A 21,087-nucleotide genomic window follows, 5' to 3' on the forward strand; every position below is an offset into this window, starting at 1 on the left:
GTTCTCGGAGAATATAAGCAGAACAAATGACAGGAGGGGAGAAAATCGCTTATTTTAGGCATTTTCTGAATCAAAGCAGCAGCGACATGAGCAGAGCGTGGCCCAGGATGCGTAATGACAAGGCCACTATTATGACTGGAATGTAAAGTGTAATAGGATTTTCAGAAAACAATTTAGGAGAAGTGACAATCTTGCTTATTTAAATGCTGTGTGACATTCAGTATTACTCCTCCAGGTAAATCACAAAATTGATAAAAAATGACTTCCAGAGATATTGTTGAATAGGCGGAACACATGTAACGCATTTATCTGTTGACTAACCCTCAGGTGCGTAGAAACGGTATTGTTTCCTAGGAACCAAAGGAAGCTTTTACTGAGCCACTATGCTGAAATGTAGAGGTTCCGTGCTTTGTCTCCATCTAGAAGGCTTTTACAAGGCCCCTACTTTGGGCTTTTCTTATTTCTCCGATATGGATATGTAGACTGTACAATAATTTCATTGTAGTTAATCATTATCGAATTTCAAGTGCATGCTTTGGTATATATTTTAAAGCTTTCTAAGACAACAAGTGCTGCTTTATACCCTCTAACTTTCAACTTAATACATGGCAAGGTTAAAACCTCCAGTGTAGGATAAAAGAGACAACACGGAAAAGAAATCCAGCCACAGATATTTAGAGTTCCTAGGGCAGCCTCCCATGATCTCTTTTTGCTTAGTGGACACAAGTCATTTTACAGAAAGCAACACACATGCCGCCTGCCCCTGTTTTTATATTCTGCACATAGTACCGATGTATTTTGATATCAACAGATATGTAGACATGTGTTCATTTTAATGCTTAGTAATGGTCTTTTGCATGGACAATATTACTGATTGGTTGACTGAGCTAGGAGGCAGGTTTTGCTATGTAGCCTTGATGGGCCAGGAATTGGCTTCGGAGAGCAGGCTGCCTGTTGAACAGGTCCATTTTAATCCAGTCACATACTGATGGACTTTGAGCTGTGATTTTTTTTCTTCTTACATCATTTCATACCATATCAACAATGTGTTTTAAATACATTTTATGTTTAATTCAACTTCATTGAGAACTTTTCTTAATATCTACTGAGTATAAGTTCAAAAACTTTAAATGACTGGGTAAAGATCCCGGATACTTTAAATAGTAATAAATTGCCAACATGCTCCAAAAACATAGGACAATTCTACCCAATAATGTTTAGTGTGAGGTCTTTTCTAGCCGAACTAAGCAACTATTTTTACACTGGGGATTCTCACAGCATAGATGGTGTGAATCAACTCTCCTTACTCTAAAGGGTCTGTTTCAGCCACCTTCAGGTTGGTTGCTGGAACATCTCTTCCTAGTAGATGCAATTGGGACTAAACATATTAAGCTGAAGAATGGTGGAGTCACCAAACAGTTGAGAAAGTATTGAAATGATGTGCAAAACTATAACTTTTTCTTTTCTTAATCTCTTTTTTGGGGGAACATTTGTCTATTGATATCTGTGCCATATTTTTCACAGTGTTATTTAATTCATTTATTTTCTATAATTGACTCAACTTAAAGAAATAATCTATGGGTAATCTTTGCTATTTCCTCCAGACATGGTTCTTCCATGGGGTGAGCTGCTAATAACGAGGCTCTACAACTGTAAATACTATGAGTACACAGGCTCTGAAAACAAATGCCACTGAATTTATACATATACAACTATCAATGGGCATTAACCAATTACAGCTTCAATAATGGAATTTCCTCTGTCAGCAGAGTTTAAGGGTGTAAAGCTTTGAGCTGTTGTTATTGTAGGCATATGACTTCTCTTGTGTTTGCAGCTTGAGGAGGGTACCGTTGACAAGGTTCAAAGCAGGATGATATTTTTCACACACTGAGCTGTTGCCTATCAAGATTAACGTTTCTATTTATCCCTTCAAGTCATCCTCTCCTGTGAAGAACAGTTTCCTTTTCCTAATTTGTAATTGGAAACCCAAGATCTGGAGTGAACTTAAATGGAGTCTTCCATCATGATCAAAATCACAATAACTGACTTTTCCTGTGAACTCTGCCTATCACAAGGCAGACAATGCCAATCCATCACACCCATGCTGTCAGATGAATGTTGCTACCATGCAAGAGGGATTCATGTCACTGCCCTACGCAAGAACCATCTGCTTGTCTCCATCATCTGCAGATTTGAGAACAAATGACAGATTAGAGAGAACCCAGAAGAGCAAGTCTGTGGGATTTGCTGATCAAGTTTTTATATAATTCCTTATAATTCTAACAAGAGTAAATGGAAAAAAAAAACCTTAAAATCAACCTTTCTTAGGAATGAAAGAATAAGGTATAGGCACACAACCCTGTGATTGCGAATGTTATAACCAGAATATAAAACCACCTGCAAAGATGAATGAAGGTTAGGCATCTCTGTTCACCACAACAGATCCCAATGCACTGTGGTTTTCAGCAGGGACTATGAAAATTCAGTTAAGTCTCTAATAAGAAAATGAGATGTGGATACTGGACACACACACACGGAATCCTGGAGCATTTTCCTCAGGTTTCCAGCTAGACAAATAAGCTTAATCATAAACCTCAGGAAATTTTTCAGTTTCTGATGAATTCCATCACTTATAATATTATGGCCTCTAACATTAACCAATGTTTGGTATCCCAGTATCCAAGAAGAAGAACAATAGCAACAACAAAAACAAAACATCTTAGAAAATAAAAAAATTAATATTTGGTGAAAAATGTACTATTTGAAACTATTAAGTTCATTCAACAAAAACAAATATATACTTCAAAATACAGGCATTATAAATGATTAAGATACCTGTCATCTTATAAAGATTGAAAATATTTAAGGAGAGTGAGTCTTTTAAAAGAGTCTATGTTTTCAGTCTATGAAAAGCTCATTAGATCTATTATATTTCTCATTATATCATGCAGAATTAACATTAGATGGAATCATTTATATAATTAATTTAAATTCTGAAGAATATCTTGCCAACATAACATCTATGATCCATGAGGCAGAGTACTCCTTTACTGCAGTAATTAGAGAGTGGGATTAATCATTTTTCCAGATATGTCACAGATAGTTGTGGCTAAAATAAATTAATCAGGTGAAAAATAATATGAATTCTATTACAGAGAATTATAAAACCATGAATTTAAAAACCGCATTGAGTAGTTTATATAAGACAAGTGAACACAGGTGGCACTTGATGATTCCTGGCATCCAGTTCTATGGTGGAGTTAGCAGGGATGAGGTTAAAGAAGCAGAAGTGCAGAAGGAAGAAGACTGAGAGTTGGCCCCATACTAAAGCTGGATTGATTGTGTTGGAGAAAAGAAATGGGATTTCTGGGTATCTGTTTCCATTCCTACAAAGGTGTTAAGGCATCTACAGAAGTGACTGCATATAACTACTTTGAACAACTGACACAGCGGGTGAGGTCTTGCCATGTAGTCAGAGGTACACAGAAGATCATCCAGCAAACAAAGGAACACCTACAATGGGCAAAGCCTTTCTCAGTGAGCTAGAGAGTGGACACAGCAGTGGTTATTAGCTGAAGACTATGGTGAGATGTAGTCAGGCAGCCTCAGGGGAAAATTGGAGTAGAATCTCCACCAGATTGATCCAGGATGGTCCACAGGTGATAGGTCATTTCCAATACCCTTAAAGAAGTTATGCTTGTGTGTGAGCGTGCATGTGTGTGTGTGTGTGTGTGTGTGTGTGTTCATGGGAGAGACAAAACCAAACATCTGCAGTTTACCTGACATATAGGACAAAAAATGGAGGTATTAAATTTAACTGGGCCAAGAAGGACCATAGCATTTAATCACTTGAAGTTGAAGATAATGTAATAGTTGGTGCACAAGAAAGACAAACATGATGAGATCTTGAAATTGTTAGAAAACTATATGTCTTGGTCATGTTTTGTAGAATATAGAACGTTGATAGCTCATAATTGGATAATATTTAAATTAACTGAGATAACAATTCATACTTTACAGTTATTAATTATAAAAATGGCATGCATAGAAATAACTAGATAATTCCTCATAGCTTTATTACATTAGTTTTTAGATGCTACATGTTTTTCAGTGTGGGGATATTTTTAAGATAAGAGATGTGAACATTTATTCTTAAAGATAAAACAGTAATTTATTATGTTTTCCAATACAAGGCTATACAATACAATAAGATTTTATTTATTTAATGTATGTGGATACACTCTTGTTCCTTTCAGACACACCAGAAGAGGGCACTGCATCCCATTACAAACCATGTGGTTGCTGGGAATTGACCTCAGGACCCTAAGAAGAACAATCAGTGCTCTGAACCTCTGAGCCATCTCTCGAGCTCCTAGACCATCTTTTAAGTATTTAAATTTAACTGTATATAATGCTGGCATCTGTAATATACGTAATTTAAATTATTTCACAAAGAGATAGACTCTTATAATAAATATGTTCTTTAAACTATATGCTAGCCTCTATTCTTGTCAGAGGGTCTCAGATCTGAGAACTAGTCTAATTCACACCATTCTAAATAATCTCTAGCATGTTAAAACTGTACATATTTTTCTTGGATTATAGATTTGTATTCCAAAATTATTTTGGGGGGGGTAAACAAGAAGGAACAGATGGCATTAGTTTGGAAATAATAACATTAATTGTTTAAATGTCTCTTCCACCAAACATGGGGATAGTAGTGGTAATCACTTCTTATTTTCTTTGAATATCATTCTAGTAGTTTTGCTTTGTGAGAAATTTCTTGCATTATTTACCAAGTCTTTGCCATTAGCAAAGTAAATTGGGCATGTGGTCTTAACATGTAAGAATTTTTTAGAAGTAGACTTTTAAGTTAATATTTAAAGCCATGTAGGAAAAAAATTTATTGATGTTTGGTTGAGACGCTATCCCTAAGTGGGAAGCCATCAAATGCAGATAATCCTACAATAGAACTAAGTCTTTTCTCAGAAAACTAGAAGAACATAGTAATAGGTATTAGTGGACCACTTTGAAATATAGTGAGGAAGCTTAAGGGTAATGCTAGGGTAATGCTTAGATCAGATTGATCTAAGGGTAGTAGTGCTTCCCTGATCAGAGTCTGTATCTCCTTCACTCTGACACTCTAAACCAAATGCTTCAGGATCTATATGGTGTTCATTGCCTAGCACCTCAAGATCTGAATGGAACTTGCTCCTTAGGCTAGAAGCCATTATCTCCTACCCTCAGCCACCGTTACTCTCGTGTTGCTCATTTTTAAGCTTGATAAAAGCATGAGGACTCTGTGCCTCACATACACAATTTCAGGAGCACAATGCTTATTAAATAGTATGTTTTGCTCATGTCCCATCAGCGAAGGATGTGAGGCAGTGGGACCTTATGTGACCTGAATGATGGGGTTAGTAACAACCATCCCTTTTACATTTTTGACTAGAGGCTTAGTGGAGCAAAGCTCTCTTGGCCTGTCACTCCCTGGAAAACATTGAAAACCTAGTCCAAATCTATAGACAGCCCAACAAATGCATGCACTTGTAGTGACATGGCCTGACAATGTCTGTGAGCCAGAATGCCTCTGTCCACTGATGAGATTAGACAGTACCCATCTCTCCAGGCAGCTTGGAGACACAGGGCTGACAGAATCCACTACAGGTTAACCATATTCCTAATCTGACAACTTCAATACAAAATGTTTCTAAATATGAAGGTTTTGAGGGCTGGCACAAGGCTCAGGTGGAAAAATTAGACACCTGAGTTTATGTGACAGGTTGTAATAAAAATACAGGAGCAGCACATGGTTTATGGAGTGTCACCAAGAGAAATTAAGGCCCACCCCCAGGTACAAAATTATTTGAAGGTATATAAGATTATCTTCAGACAATGTGATTGAGGTGGGTATGAAACAATGATTCCATGCTTAGACTGTGTCTCATTTCGAAGATAATTCATAATGCATACTGCTTAATGCACTCTTAAATATGAGGGAAAAACAATTAAAGGCACTATTGTTTCTACAAAGTTCATATAATTGATCATCAACCTGTGGTGTGTGTTCACACAGGAGGTTCTGGGCATAAAAACAACTTGGAGAATTGAGGCCTGACTAGACTGGTTAAGTGGACTGGAGAATTCCTGACTGATGGAGCAGGAAATCTCCTGGGAGGAAAATTGATCCAAATAGAAACCAGTTACTAGATTTTAGGAACAGAATGCAGTCCTGGGTATGGAACAGGCTTGGAAAGACTAGAACAGAGTCTTCCCCAGCCCAGAAATGAGAGCATTATTTCATCTCAGGGGGAAAGGCAGAGATAGAAATCTTTGTTTCCTTCATGCTTGGGGCCTCGGGAAAACTCTTCAGGGATTTCTATATAAACCATATTGTAAGGGGGGCAGCTTTTTGGGTCACATAACAGCTTGCAGGTACAACTCTCTGGGGACTTGAGGTTGATACCCATGGGGCATTCTGCCTGTAGAACAGCCAACAGGACCTTAGCAACCAGCAGAGCAACAATGCACAGTAGCCTGGGGGGGGGCAGAGGAACAGCCTGCTGATCTTCAGTAGCATTGCAGAGGATCTGCCAGGCCTGGTGTGCAAAACTGATGTAGAAATAAAGTCAGAAGACTTGGAAGAGAAGTCTTCCAAATAAAGAACTTCATCTGAAGAGTCTTATAAATGTATGACAAACCCAAGGTCACTCTGACTGGTCTGTGTGTGTGTGTGTGTGTGTGTGTGTGTGTGTGTGTGAGTGTGTGTGAGTGTGTGTATGTGTGTGTGTGTGTTGGGGTGCACACAGCTATGTATGCACAACTAGGTATGTCTACACATGAATGTCTGAGCATGCCTATATTGAAAAGGCATGATTAAAGGCCCATGTAAGTATATACATGTGTGTGCACACATGTGCAAAAGCATGGGAATTAGTCTTGGAGTTGATAAGATGTATGGGAGATAATTGCTGGCTTGAAATTTTTCTTTATAGAATTTCATATATGAGTACTATATTTGACATCATGTTCTGCTTCTCATTGTTCCAACTACTTTCATGTTATCTCCTGCTCCACATCCTCTCACGTTCATGGCCTATAATTCTTCTGTTATTGTTGCACACTGCTAATGGCTCTTGAAAATCCTGATTGTAGCCCATAAGGAAGTGATCAAAGCATGAATGGCAGAGATACATAAGACCGTCATGTAGACCTCATCTCCTACTTTTGTGACATGCCTGAGGAGTGATATCTCTTTGAGGGCTGGTAGTCAATGACAGGTAAGATACTGGAAAACAGGAAAACCTAAGACAGGCACAGTCCAGTATACTGGAAATCCTCCAACGTGGGGTCAACAATGTCAAGGCAATGGCACCCAGATCCAACTAGGCTGTCAAAATCTAAAAACAACAGGGTGGAAATATGGGAGGAATGGTGGGGCTACCTCTCTGTAAACGCTAAGGGCTGTGTGGTCACAAAAACATCTCCTGCATGGGGAACCTAACTGAGGACTGCCTGAGAGACCAAGGATTGCTGGTGTAGACAATGCCAGCCAATTGAAAACTTCTGTTTAGAAGAGATGCTTTCTTGAGATCAATGGGGCATGGGTGGAGGGTATTAAAGGAGCTTGCAGAAGTGTTTAGATGAGCTTGCTGTGGCTGTTGACTCTGTACCACTGCAGCGAGGGTCAGGCAGGAGGCGAGTAGTCCTGGGCACAGGTCACACACACACACACACACACACACACACACACACACACCTTTAAAAACAACCCGCTGAGTGCTTTCATTACCATTACTATGCATTTGTGTTTGGAGGTGATCGTTTTGTACTAGATAACATATGAGACAGCTTATTCTCATAGAAGACTTGATTTCCCTTTGTTTTGCTCAGTGAATATGCACAAACTTCAACTTCTCTCCTCATCCATGTCCAGGGGCTTCATTTTACCATAACCCTCAGATGTCTCATCACTCTTTCCTATAGGAGGCTGAGATCCCATTTCCTGTCCTGTCAGTGTTCTCCCCCAGGCTTCAGTAGAATTATCTCTGAAGAATATATATATATATATATATATATATATATATATATATAAACTAATGAGAGATAAGTGGGTGAGGGGGAGATCAAAGGATAGCTATGAGGTAGAGTACCTATAAATTCCATGTTACACACACTTACAATTGCACTTTTTTATTTGAAAGGTCTTTGCATAGAGCTGGCTGTTACCATAGCAAAACACTGTCTCCTCAAATATAAATAACATGCAGCCCTAATGGATGCTAGCTACTTGGAGATGGTGAGGGAAACACTCTGGAGGTAAAGAGACCTAATAGTTGGAGGCTGCATTAACTTAATGTTATGTTGCTGTGATACAATACCATACTTAAAGCAGCGTATTTGGTTCCTGAGAGAGGAGTCTGTTGTGGTGGAAGGCACAGCACCAAGCAGCCAAACACACACTTCCTCCAGGAAGGTCTCCCCTTCTAAACCCCCCAAACAGTACCAAAAATCTAGAACCAAGTGTTCAAATCCTTAGTCCCATGGACAACACTTCTCATTCAAACCACCAGGAGGTTGACTGGCAAACAGGAGACTATTCCTTCCTGTTTACTGTTTGGCTTAATGAAGCTTTGTGTTTGCTGTGAGGTGGTTCCTCTTCAGAAACCACAGCTTTTGCTTTTCAATCACATTTTTGTCAGATTCAACTTGCAAATAACATGGCATCCTCAATGTGAAGTTTTTCCCCATGACAATAAAACTTCACATCTGTGTTTACACACTCCAATAACTAAGTTAATAGCAAAGACAGTTTTGCAGAAAGTTATTAAATTGATTAACTGCTCAAAGAGCTTAAATGATCCACACTCATCTCAGAAGCACAAATATGTGTTAAATTCAAATCCCTACATCCTATGAGCATAAGAAAGAATCAGGAGTCTCCTGAAGGCTACGTAGAGGGTAAGATTCTGCCACAAACATCCTTTGTAAAAAGTGTGGATGTAATCAGCTGTATGTGGTAATTACACAGCATAGAAAACACCCCTGGAGTCAAGATCAATAAAGCCAAGAGAAGGAGAGAAAAGCATTTCACACTTTTCCCAAGTTACTTGGGAAAGCAACAGTGGAGCTGAGGACTTCCTATGTGTGCACACCTGTGTGTAGACACCTGTGTTTATGCATGCCTGTGTGTACAAGCCACTGGACTTCTGTCTTGGAGGAGATGGGTATCCAGGACATTCCAGAATGCCTTCACTTTAACTCCAAATCCTCTTAGTTTTCGGTTCTTTGCTTCTCACTTTCTCATTCTTTCTTCTCAGTGCCCTGAGAATGCTTAGCACCAAGCATCTGCTGCATTAAGACTATAGAATGATTGAAAGAGTAAAAAAACTAAAACAACAAAATAAAACAACAACAACAACAAAAATAATAACAACAACAAAAGAACTCATCATCAACACCAGCAAACTGCTACTTGTCATGTCCAGGATCCATGTTTATTCATGTCTGTATGTGTGGTGATTCGTATTTCTCAGCCTTATATGTCAGAGTTCTTATTGTGTCTCATTAACCACAAAAAGAAGTTTCAAAATCGCAAGAAAAGGATAGAGGGTAGTTCTTTACCATCTGAAAACATCATGCATGTGCCTATCAGCTCTAGACAGGAAGAGGGAGGGAGCCTTGCCAGTGTAGCTGTGAGACTGTTCAATACTGGACGCCTGACTGGAGTACAGGCTCATCTCTGCTTTCATTTGAGCAACAGTTAATCCTAGGGCATCGTGTGGGTGTGAACAGAGCAGGCACGCCACTTGAAAATAGAACTGAACTCTTCAATTAAAATCCATTTTGCTGAAATAAAAAAAAAAAAAAAGATCATAGACTAAAGCCAAGCAACATGTAGGCCAAGTGTTTATTTGTGTGAAGTAGGTCAGGATGCACACTGTCTTCTTGTCTCGCCTTCTAGGCAGAAGTACAGAGAGATGAGACTGGTAGTGGGCACATATTGAAGAGGAGAGAAGACCAGGCTGAAATATGAAGCATTAGGACTTGATCAAAGGAACTGATAGTGTCAGGCATGAAGAAGGTTCCTATTCAGTTGGAATGAGGGTACAACTCTCAGTGTGTGCAAGTTTGCACATATTTACCAAGACAAGCAAACATTCTTGCCAAAGTAGCTCATGGGGGTTGGTAGCTGTGATCTTCCTGACTCTGAGTGTTTTCTTCTACTATGACTACCTTGAGGTATAAGCACTGTTAAAACATTGCTAAGATCTATTAAAATTAAAATACATCAAATGATCAGTTAGTGATGAATTCTATTACGTATGATGTAGGTTTCCTATCTGCTGCTCATTTTCCTGCAAATCAATGAAAATATTGAGAGAGTAGCAATTTGACTTCCTAATTATCAGCTGTTGGACTCTCTTGCTATATATGTTACAAAAAAAGAACTCAGTCTAACATCAGGCAGACTGCCCTTAGCACCAGCCATATGGAACATTCTGCAGATTCCCTGAGACAGCCATGCAAAGATAGCCCCGACCTCAACTTCTCTAGCTCCTGATAGTGAACAGTTGGAACTAGACTTACCTAATTTCACATTTTTGTGAGTCATTTTTATTTTGGTCATAGTAGGAGTACTTCCCTTGGAGGAGAGACAATTATCACTGTTAGGAAAATTATGAATGCTTTGTAAGCCTTCATGACTGATTGGTCCAGGATCAAAGGTTATCTAAACAATAGCTTTGACTAGTGGACATATTCCTTATCCAGGTATATAAGCAAGCTGCTTAATTTACTCCATGAATTGGTTGAGAGCTATTCTTTTGTTACCTTTCATGTGTTGTCAAATATGGTTCAATAAAGGTTTATCTCAAATGGTCTTGAGTTGAATGAGTGCCAGATTCATTTCAATACAGGTACCAGTTTGATCTCACAGGAGTTGTACATGCCTCCATACAGCTTGACAGCTGAAGATCCGGGTGGTGCTACCCAAACTTGAGGTGATGACCTTCTAATGCTAATTTCTACAACATCAATGACTTCTAAACAGCCCAGAATGCTTATCTGGGCTCCCCCCAACTGATCTTGATAGACGATAGGCCCAAGGGCTTCAAAGGTATCCAGCAGTTAGGGCTCCATTTCTGGTACTCAGTACTGGGCTCCCGAACAGCCCTGTTTGCTTCCGGTTCTGGATTCCCAGTATAAAACATGGGGAAATACTGCTGAGAGCAGAAAGTCACCCACATAGACTTCAGATCCACCTGCCAGCAGCACCCTCAGGTCTAAATTCACCTGGTGGTCTCAGAGTGGTGCTGCTTCACCCAACAATTCAATGATCACACAGAAGGCTCCTCCCAAGCAGTAGGAGGAGACTGCTTGAACTTGATTGCATTTTGCCTAAGCCAATGTGTAGTTCCTGAGCAGCCCTTCAAATGCCTCAGCTCCTGAATGCTTTCCTGACAGAGTCAAGGAACCAAATCATCTGGTCAGCAGTCATTACCAACTAAAGCTGAGCATGGAGAAAGGAAGAAGAAGCAGGGAGAAGAAGAAGGATTCTGGAGAGCTGGTAAAATGTAGCAAGGAGCCAGAGAGGAGAATCTACAGGCTACAGTCACTAGAGATGCTCTAGAGAAATGGCAAATCTGGAGAGCAAGGGATGGAGATGCCTGGCCTGAGATGTTAGCACTGGCCATCAGTAGGGACTAAGGATTTGGATACCCACAGCTGGCACAGTGACCGCAAGGTTAGAGGGCAGCTTCTGCTGCTGCTTCTAGCCTGCTGCTGCTACTTACTTCTGTCAGACACTGGGGAAAACATGTTACTAAAATGTAGAACCTAGTTCTTGGAGAGCTTCTTGCCTCTCCACAATATCTATTAGAGGTAGGCAAAGAGCCTTTGGCCAACTGATTGGTGATGTTTCCCATTCTAAGTTTCTCTCTCCTTTTCTCACTGCTCATCTTAGGGAAATGGATCCATTCTTCTCAACTGACTACTCCTTGAGGACAGGGCTCACATCTCCCATTTTTCTTTATTGTCTACTATACCTTGACTGAACTGTGGGAAAAGAGCGAAGAAAGACAGAGAACAGGAAGACCAAAACTTAGACCAACTTCTTTAGAATACAGTGTTTGTGCTAAGAAGTCATTTCCCTGAGACCTTTCCCTAAATCTTCCTTTCGAGGACACATGACTGATAGTCACCAATATGTAATATCAATCATGGCATCAATGAGAATGCAGTCCACTGAAGAAGCAAGTCACTAAGCAAACCTGGCATAGAACGAGCAAAACCGAAGCTTTCATTCTGCCAGACTAATTTTGTCTTCTAAGACACAGCATGAAGGATGTTTGTTCTGGATGCCTTATTCTAAGTATAGAATGAAAACATCTATTAGGAAGGAAACCAGGTGTCGGGCATGGGATGATGACACTGTGCTTTGCCCCTCATCTCCAACATCCAGTGGGAATTTCTGTGCTGTGTTTGTTAACACAAGTTAATGGTAATTTTTGTGATAATTGTAGAGCAAATAGAGCAAACTCTTAGATATAATTAGAGAAGAGTGTATCTAATTAACTTATAACGCCTGAGTTGCAAAGTAGAGATAGAAATCAGTTAGGCATTATTAGGCCAAGGAGCACGAATGCACTGTGGGTGCACAAATGCACTGTGGGAGTACAGATGCATGTGGCATATGGAAAGGAGATAGGGAATGAGAAGCCATTAAGGGTTTGGATAGATGTGGTGGCCTACACCCTGTTTCACCACAGCAGCATAAGTGTAAGGAATACTCACAGTCAGGAATGCATAGGCCAGAAGAGTTTTCAGAGAATTGAGAATTCCAAAGAACTTCAGAAAAAAAAGAGAGAAAAGTGATTGTACGAGGGAGGGCTAAAAAGCTTCCCTAGGTAAAATTCAGTCTTAAAGAAAGGCAGACCTAACAGAGACACTTGAAGACTATTCACCACAGAGTGTAGCCTACTAGTCCACCTTGAGTAAAAGTTATGCACACAGCTAATATGCTTCACTGGTGTGCACAGAGCTCAGCAAGCGTCAGTGTCCTTCCGTCATAAAGGCTAACAAGTCTAGGGTCACTGTCACAGCCAAAGCATGCCTGCAAAACTGATGAGAAAATCATGCCCCCACGGAAGACAGAGCACTAGGGAAGAGAGAGACAGTTCACGCTGTGGAGCTTCCTTAGGGAAGTCCTTCAATAGCATTATGAGGAAAACATAAATTGAGGCTCTGAGATGAGAAAGGGCCTTCTCAGACTAATGGCACTTAGATCATTTACTCTGTGACCCTCCTCCCCACGGACACACAAAGGAAGGAAACCCAACACCATCATGTTAGGCAGGGCAAGCTGTTCAGAGATTATGTAATAGAAATGGCAAAGATCTCCAAATTACATAAGAAAAAAATAACTTGAGGGTCAAAATCTGACTAATTAAGTAGAGGACAGAGAAAGGAGGCCTTGGGAATTCGAGGTTTTAAAAGGTAATATTTCAGCACTGGAGAAGGTCACTCTTCCAACTGTAAGTGCTCAGCACCAAGGAAGACTTTTAAAAGAAGCACACACCTAAATATACCAGAACACACCTTCACAGAATCTTATGATATCAAAGATAAAATTGAGTTTATGAAATAGTCCTAAGAAAAATAACAATTTCCTACCTTAATGTCCACATCCAGTATAGTCCAATTACATCATAGACTTTAAAACTGATACTTTGTTAATTACATCTCCCGAATGCCCATTTTCAGGAATATGTAAGACAGTAAAACACTTGAGAGGAGAGTAGTGAGATCCAGGAACAGATGCTATAAGTTAGGCTGCTGTGTATTAGATCTGGGGAACAAGGCCCTGATGGCACCAGATGTGTGGGGGCTTGGGATACAATGTATGGGGTAGACAGGAGGGAATCAATAACCACAGAAATCAGGGGCAAAAGTTACAAACCAAATATTTTATATGTTGTATCTCATGTCCAGGACTTAAATTTGTATGTGTGAGTGTGTGTGTGTGTGTGTGTGTGTGTGTGTGTGAGTGAGAGAGAGAGAGAGAGAGAGAGAACAAGAGAGAGAGTGAGACAGAGAGAGACAGAGACAGAGAAAAAGACAGACAGAGACAGAGAGACAGAGACAGACAGAAAGAGAAAGAGACAGAGAGAATGAGCACATTTAGGTCATCTAGTCAGATAGGGTACCATGATTAGAGAGGCAGAGATCTTAAGGCGAGGGGAGGGAGAAATAGAGCAGGTAATAGAATACATGATATGAAAGAAAGGGTAACTATTTATGTGGTGGAAATAAATAATTTAACAAAAGGAAGGCGGGTCTGGAGAGATGGCTCATCAGTTAAGAGCACTGGTTGCTCCTCCAAAGGACCCAGGTTCAATTCCCAGTATCCACTGACAGCTCACAACTGTCTGCAACCTTGGTTGGATCTGCCATCCTCACACAGACATGCATGCAGGCAAAACGATGACTATAAAATAAAATAAGTAAAAAGAGAGGAAGCTGAAGGAGTGGGCAACAGTGTGGGTTAGGATGAATAAGAATGTGGTCTATGCCATGACAGACTATATCACTGGCAAGGCTGAGTCAGTTGCTGGTTTTCTTAATTAAAAGGAAGGATCATGTGGGTACCCACAGCATAGAGAGAATAACCCCTACGGTTAGAGGAGTGAAGCTCCCAAGGACGCTTGCTTTAAACCAATAAAGCACTTACTAACCAAGTTTTATGCTTCAGTAAACAGTGCTTTGTTGTGATTTGTGAAGCATTCTCAAAACTCCAGTTGTGCATTTCCCGATTCATGTTGATTATTTCCACATTTGGAGAGAGAAAAACCTTTTACATTAGTCAAGCCCAAAGGACACGCAACATTTTTAATTGGATCGTTTGGTCCCAGGCATTGTGAGTGATGGACAGCAGAGAATAACTTCAACTAGGGTTAAATACGATGCTGATCATTACCTCATCATAATGATTGCATATGAGGAAAATTATGTATTCCCAGGCCTACTAGGCGTTGGCGAAATCTATGGTGGGATGAGGTAGCAGCGTGAGCAGGCAGTTGTTTTCCAACATATATGGTTGTGTGCTGTAGGCAGAAACCTTTATTTTTAATATTTTATTATTGTTCCAACAGTTTTCCAAGATTTATTCAATAAGTAATTTGAGGACTGCAATATGATTGCTTTTATTGTTTATAGCCTTCTATTGTTTGCCTTTTGGCTCCCCCTGGTATCTGTTTTTAGTTGGTGTTTCCACCATGCACATGGCAATGCATTTCATATGGACATTTTTATGCAAGTGTGAAAGGAACTTGACATGTCATGCTCTGGCCTATACTTACCCTGTCCTCTGAGTCCCTTTTGTTCCCTAGAGAGTTCACTTCTATTTTTCTGCCACATATACATATTCAATTCTATATATGTACATAAATTCTATTCTCTACACATAAGAGAAAAGGTGATAGTTTTCTTTCTGGACGTGATGAAGTTTCCTTCATATGATACTCTCTAGTTGCACCTGATTTCCTTTGAATAACATAATTTTCTTTCCTGAGGAATAAAATCCCATTGTGTATATACACCACTTTTTTCTTTACTAATTTCTCTGCTTTTAGACACATAGGCTGATTTTTAAGACTTAATAAGTATATTTCATAAAACATGTTAAAATCACTAAATTAATCATCTTACAATTTCACACATCCTAGTATAGAAATGTATATATATATATATATATATATATATATATATATATATATATGGAACAAAGCTAAAGAACCCCCTTCTCCTGTTCCTCTAACCTTTTCCAATGCATTTTATTCCCATGTATGAGCTCAGTGGCAGAAGGAAGGATGAGAAAGAAATAATTCCCTTAACCTAAAGGAACCCCTATAACACACCATGTCCTGAGTCCTTGATAGTTTCTGCATCATGCTTCCTGGAGAACTGAGAGGCACAGCTTTATTTAAATTTATTTTTATTTATTTATGACCTCATTCCCAAAAGGAGATGTGGAGGCACCTTGGAGCAAGCATCTCGTCCATTCCCCTCTGCCCTCCATAGACACTGGCTTCTTCACTGCTCCTCTAGTAAGCTTATAAAACGTGGACAAACTTGTCAGGATGTGTCTTTACATATTTAGCATTCAATAATGTCCATGCACTGGTCATTCAGAGTAAGACTTCACCCTGGCAGTGAATTCTAGATGGAGAATTAGCTAACTAACATGCTTAGCACAACACCTCACAGCTGTACACTCTAAAGAGCTTGAGAGATGAACAGAAGGGAAGAAGTTCTTGAACACACACAAGCAGGATTACTATACCACAGAGACCACTGGACTTGGGTAGAGACAAGTTTCTCAGAAGAGAATGAAAGAGAATAGAGGAAGGGAAAAATGGAGGTTTCAGTGACCTTCAGGTTAAACTGGGTTACTGAACTAAAATACTGAACTCCTCAAGCTATCTGGGAGCAAAGAGAATCAACACTTTGAAGTCCACCTTGGCAGATAACCATGGACCAGTGATGAAAATGAAAATTTGTCTCTAAGGTCCTCTGAGATACATCTAACTCACTTCCTTTACGTTTCCCTTTGGCAGAGAGGGAGGTTGGCTTGTGAAGACTCAACAGAAGTCAGCTGAGTCCTGCAGCCTTCCTGGTGCCCTTGTCTCTGCTATTGGAGAAACTTAGAAGGCTCTGTGCTCCCAGCACCCGTGAGGGCACAAGCCTGTCATCATATGTGTCTCTTTCCAATTCTCTTCCCGATTCTCTTCTGCAGGATGGTACTGGGGCCAAAGTACTGCCATTTCATTAACAGCACCCTACAGTGTTAACTCCACCTATTGTGAGAATATAAGCCCTTACCTCTGGGAAGGCAGCGAACATCTACAATGAACTTTGATTGCTCATAATTGATTCACTGACTTTGCAAAGGCAGTGTTCATTTTCAGGGAGGGAAGTGAAGAAAGCTTTGGCCACCATGGGGGACAGGCTTGCTTGGCTCTCCTCTGGAGAAGTGGAGTAAGAAGAGGTCTCCATCTGGATGCCAAGTGCTACATCCTTCCCGCAACTCAAGCTTCACCACAAATGGAATCTTCTTGACCTTCTAAGGATGTATGCTTTTCATCTTTGTTAACGGAGAGACATTTCTATCATTGTTTGGGCTTAAAATAATGGTCTCCAAAATCTTCCAAAAACAACTAGGGAATGTTTTACTTCTCTCAACTCCTTTATAACCTCCTCAAATGCCAGCAGCAGCTCACATGCCATGCAGTAGGGTCCTTGGATTATTTTACCTCCTTAAGTCATCAGCCGTCTCAACCTTTCACACAGTTTCTTGGGTAATGGGACGAATGACACTGAGGTGGCTTTCAGATAATGGGTTTGTGTTGGAGCCAATACAAAGTTGACTAAGTTCCAAATCTTCTCTAAGCATGAAATGACAGGCATAGCATTTACAGAAGACATTCTGCAAGGCTTCCATCCCCCTGGATTTGTGCATCCAGTAGCGTAATCTGTATGCACCAATTATCTTGTTTCCAGCACACATACTTAATCCTTTTCTTCTGAGTACAACCTTACATATGACCCATGAAAATAAAGAAGGGCTTGCATAACCATAATGGCAGGGAATATGTTAAATTATGTAACTCACCTCAAAACGGTCCTTGAAATCACAAAACCCTGATAATGACTACTTTACCTTGCCTGACCCATCTGACTCTAGTGTGAAACATTACTTTAATAACACTCCAACCCTTGCCAATAATTATTTCCACAAGGAAAACTCTCTGCTTATAGAAAAATGAAGAGTAAATAAAGCCAGTAATCAAGTAAGGGTCAAGCAAGTAAGGGGTAGAGGAGAAGACAAGGACAAAAGGGAAACAAAAAGAATGAATCAATTTGAGTCTAGTTTAAACTTAGCAGAGAACAAGGAAGAGATTCAACAACTCCACTGAAGGAAGGAAACAAGGAAATGAACTGAGACAGGGAGGGACAGGATCAGCCTTCTGTGCTGATCCTGTAGTTTGAGCTGTGCATTTTTCACATACTTCATCAGGGATACAGGAACATTTAGGACTTAAGACAGAGGGTCAATGCAATGGTACAGTAGATAATTAAGAGATCTTTGGGAGAGTCATGTTTGCAATTCATTTGTCAAATACTTGCTTACAGGGGTACTTTAATGAACCAGAAACCAAACATCACCTACAGCAGCAGTTAGCATAATGAAGAAGAGAGGACTTCAGAGCGATTTGGAATCCCACACTGGGGACATGTATATCATTAGAACTGCAACAAGTTAAGACTGCACACTTACAAAGTGAGGGGTAAGAGCTAATGGTTAATGGTTGCTCTGCCCAATTATTCCAAGAAAGGTACAGGCTGAATGCTTTCAACATTCTCAGTCCTTAAGTCATCATTGCGCTACAAGCTACTATTATTAAATCCAAAACCCCAAACTCTATGAAAGTGGAAAGGCATTCAGATAAACCTTCAAACAATCCTTTGATACCCAGTAATATAACCCTAGGACTTTGAGCATGCATGGGGTGTTTTTTACTCAATAATTAACACTAAAAGTACAATATGCCCAGTGTTCTTACAAACCAGAACATATGGCTTATTGCCAATAGCTTGAATGGCTTGTCCTTCTACCAGCTATTTTAATGTTACTCTAATGATGGCCTGTGGGTTCTATAAGATACTCAACTGCTTCTAAAGCAAATGACAAAGACTGAGCTAAGATCATAGAATTTTAGTGATAGCTACACTTAACTGGATTCTAATGGTTGAATATGATCAACCTATGTGTGTTTTGATGGTATTTTACTCAGTCATTTGCAAATACCAGTGGGGAATGACTATGTCATCAGCACCAAGAGGCTCTGCCTTGTAATCCTTGCTTTATACATTTGCTAATGGGTTAGATACCGAAACAAGTATCTTGAGCTAAAACAATCATTGAGTAAGACGTCTAACCTGTGACCAGCTCCCGGATCTCCAGGTCTGTGGTCTTGCGAAGGAGTCTCACCAGCGCTGGGATACCACCACAGTTTTTCAGGGCGATTTTGTTATCATCATTGGCCTTCCCATACACCAGGTTCCTCAGAGCCCCACAGGCACTACGGTGGACTTCCGTCATTCGGTGATCCAGCAGGTCCACCAGGAGCTGTATCCCTCCTTGTCTCCTTATCTGAAAGAACAAGGGACACTGCTTTGGCCTTGGAGACTCAGGTTCCACTGCCTGAGCCCAAACACCGTTTTCCTCTGAAAACTCGCTGCAGACAACTGAATGAGTCGAATTAAGGCTTATCAAAGAACAGAAAACTACTAAGTGCTCTTCTTAGATTTCATTACCTGCAACCATCCTAGCATGCTACCAGTAAGAAACTGAACACGGTACCAATAAGAAATTTTAGTGCACAACTATAGAATCTTGAAAGATGATTTTAACTTCATAATCGGTGCCTCAGACATTTCTTTAAAAAAAAATTGTCACATCTTCATGGACTTAGAATGATTACCGTTCCCGAGACGTCACTAAATTTTACTGCTGAGTTAAAGGCCAGCAGTATTGATATAGGAAACACTGAAAGAATTCTACTTTGCAGGAAAATATTGAGAACACACAGAATACTGGAACTAGATGAGACTCTCAAGTAAGTGACAGAGGGATTTTTGTCTCAGGAATTCTGGGGGTGTAAGAAGGTCACTCGAAATGGGAGGCACAACATGGGTGACCAAGGGTGGCATGTCTTTGATTAACAAGTGCGAAAAATACATTAGTGTTCTATTTGTTGAAAGAAAATTATAATCTTCTAGAGATGAATGCAAGAAACTATACTTTGTGATATGTTTCCAGATACATGTACTTTTTGCTGCCCACTGACATGGGGTGTGGGGGACTTAGGTATTTAAATTGAAAAGAGAACAAAGCAGCTAATTAATATCCAAACCTTTATATGAAGCCATCTGAATGCTGCCGCTGTTGTGTGGAGAAGTCACCTGATTCACTCTTTGGGACTTCCTCTTCCTTTCTTTAGACATCAGTACTACTAGAGATTGAAGGATTGACACCTCCACCATTTAATTTTCATATTCTGGAAAATGCATTCATCCCCCAGATATGCTAGGATACATGGCTGCATCCTGGAGCTCTCTCCATGGTGCTCAGCCACAGGGTTCCAAGCTGCAATCCGAGCCCACCTATTCCCTAACCCAGCGTTCCAAGGTCCCGTAGGTAACTATGTTCTTCATTTGTTTCTCTAGCATGGTTTTATCTTAAGTGGAATGCCATGCTCACAGTAAATTCTCACAACATAAATGGTGGATGAATGACGAGGCTTAATTAATATATGACTTGTTGCATTTGGGTTCTACAGATTTGCTAAAATGCTACTGTTCAAAATTGAGTAATGTGCCCTGTTAAGGAGAAAAAAAAAAAGGTCCTTTTGTGAACAGTCAAGGATGAACGCAGCGATCTCCTGTGGCATTTCCTACACCAGCTAACACACATAAGGAGGGCAGGCTTCACGCATGCAGGGTGGAGCACTGATGATTCATGAAGAGCCTACAACAAGTGTTTTCACTCATCCACAGAATGCGAACATAAAGAGAAGAAAGCAAGCTTTACAATGCTTATAGAACCCAGATTCTTCAATCTGGGAAGCATGATGCTGTGCCTTGTGTATTGTACCTCCCGTGAGAAAAGCCCTAGAGAAGAGGGAGGGAAGCCTCTCAGAGCACAGCACCACTGAATGAATGCTATTCCTCGAGCTATGTGCACAGCCTGCAGGTGGTTAGGATGCCGTGGGAAGGCATGGGACCAGAAACAATGTCCCACTTTAACAATGTTACCCAGGGCTGGGCTGGCAGCGTTGGAGAGAGCTGTGTGTGTGACATGAATGGAGCACAGTGGTATGATAGCCCCAGTCACTTATTACCTCACCTCAGAGTGTACTCCATGGTTTCAGAAAGGGTCAACGGAATGTCCTTTCTTCCTTCTCTGTGTATTTACATGTGTGTTCTGTGCTTTACAGTTCTCTTAAAGCATGGTGAAGATGATGA

General features: G+C 40.3%; 1 protein-coding gene across 3 annotated transcripts in view; it reads right to left on the bottom strand.

Moving 5' to 3' along the window:
- Ctnnd2 (catenin delta 2) overlaps positions 1-21,087 on the bottom strand; it is an 810,770-nt gene that overhangs the window by 182,312 nt on the left and 607,371 nt on the right. For all 3 annotated transcript variants that reach the window (XM_021182851.3, XM_021182850.3, XM_029469859.2), the window contains one exon: positions 19,000-19,213. In XM_021182851.3, coding sequence (XP_021038510.1) covers positions 19,000-19,213 — 214 coding nt within the window. The remainder of the gene's footprint in view (positions 1-18,999; positions 19,214-21,087) is intronic.

This window comes from Mus caroli, unplaced genomic scaffold (assembly GCF_978045245.1).
Source record: "Mus caroli unplaced genomic scaffold, Mus_caroli_1 scaffold_16, whole genome shotgun sequence".
NCBI lineage: Eukaryota > Metazoa > Chordata > Mammalia > Rodentia > Muridae > Mus > Mus caroli.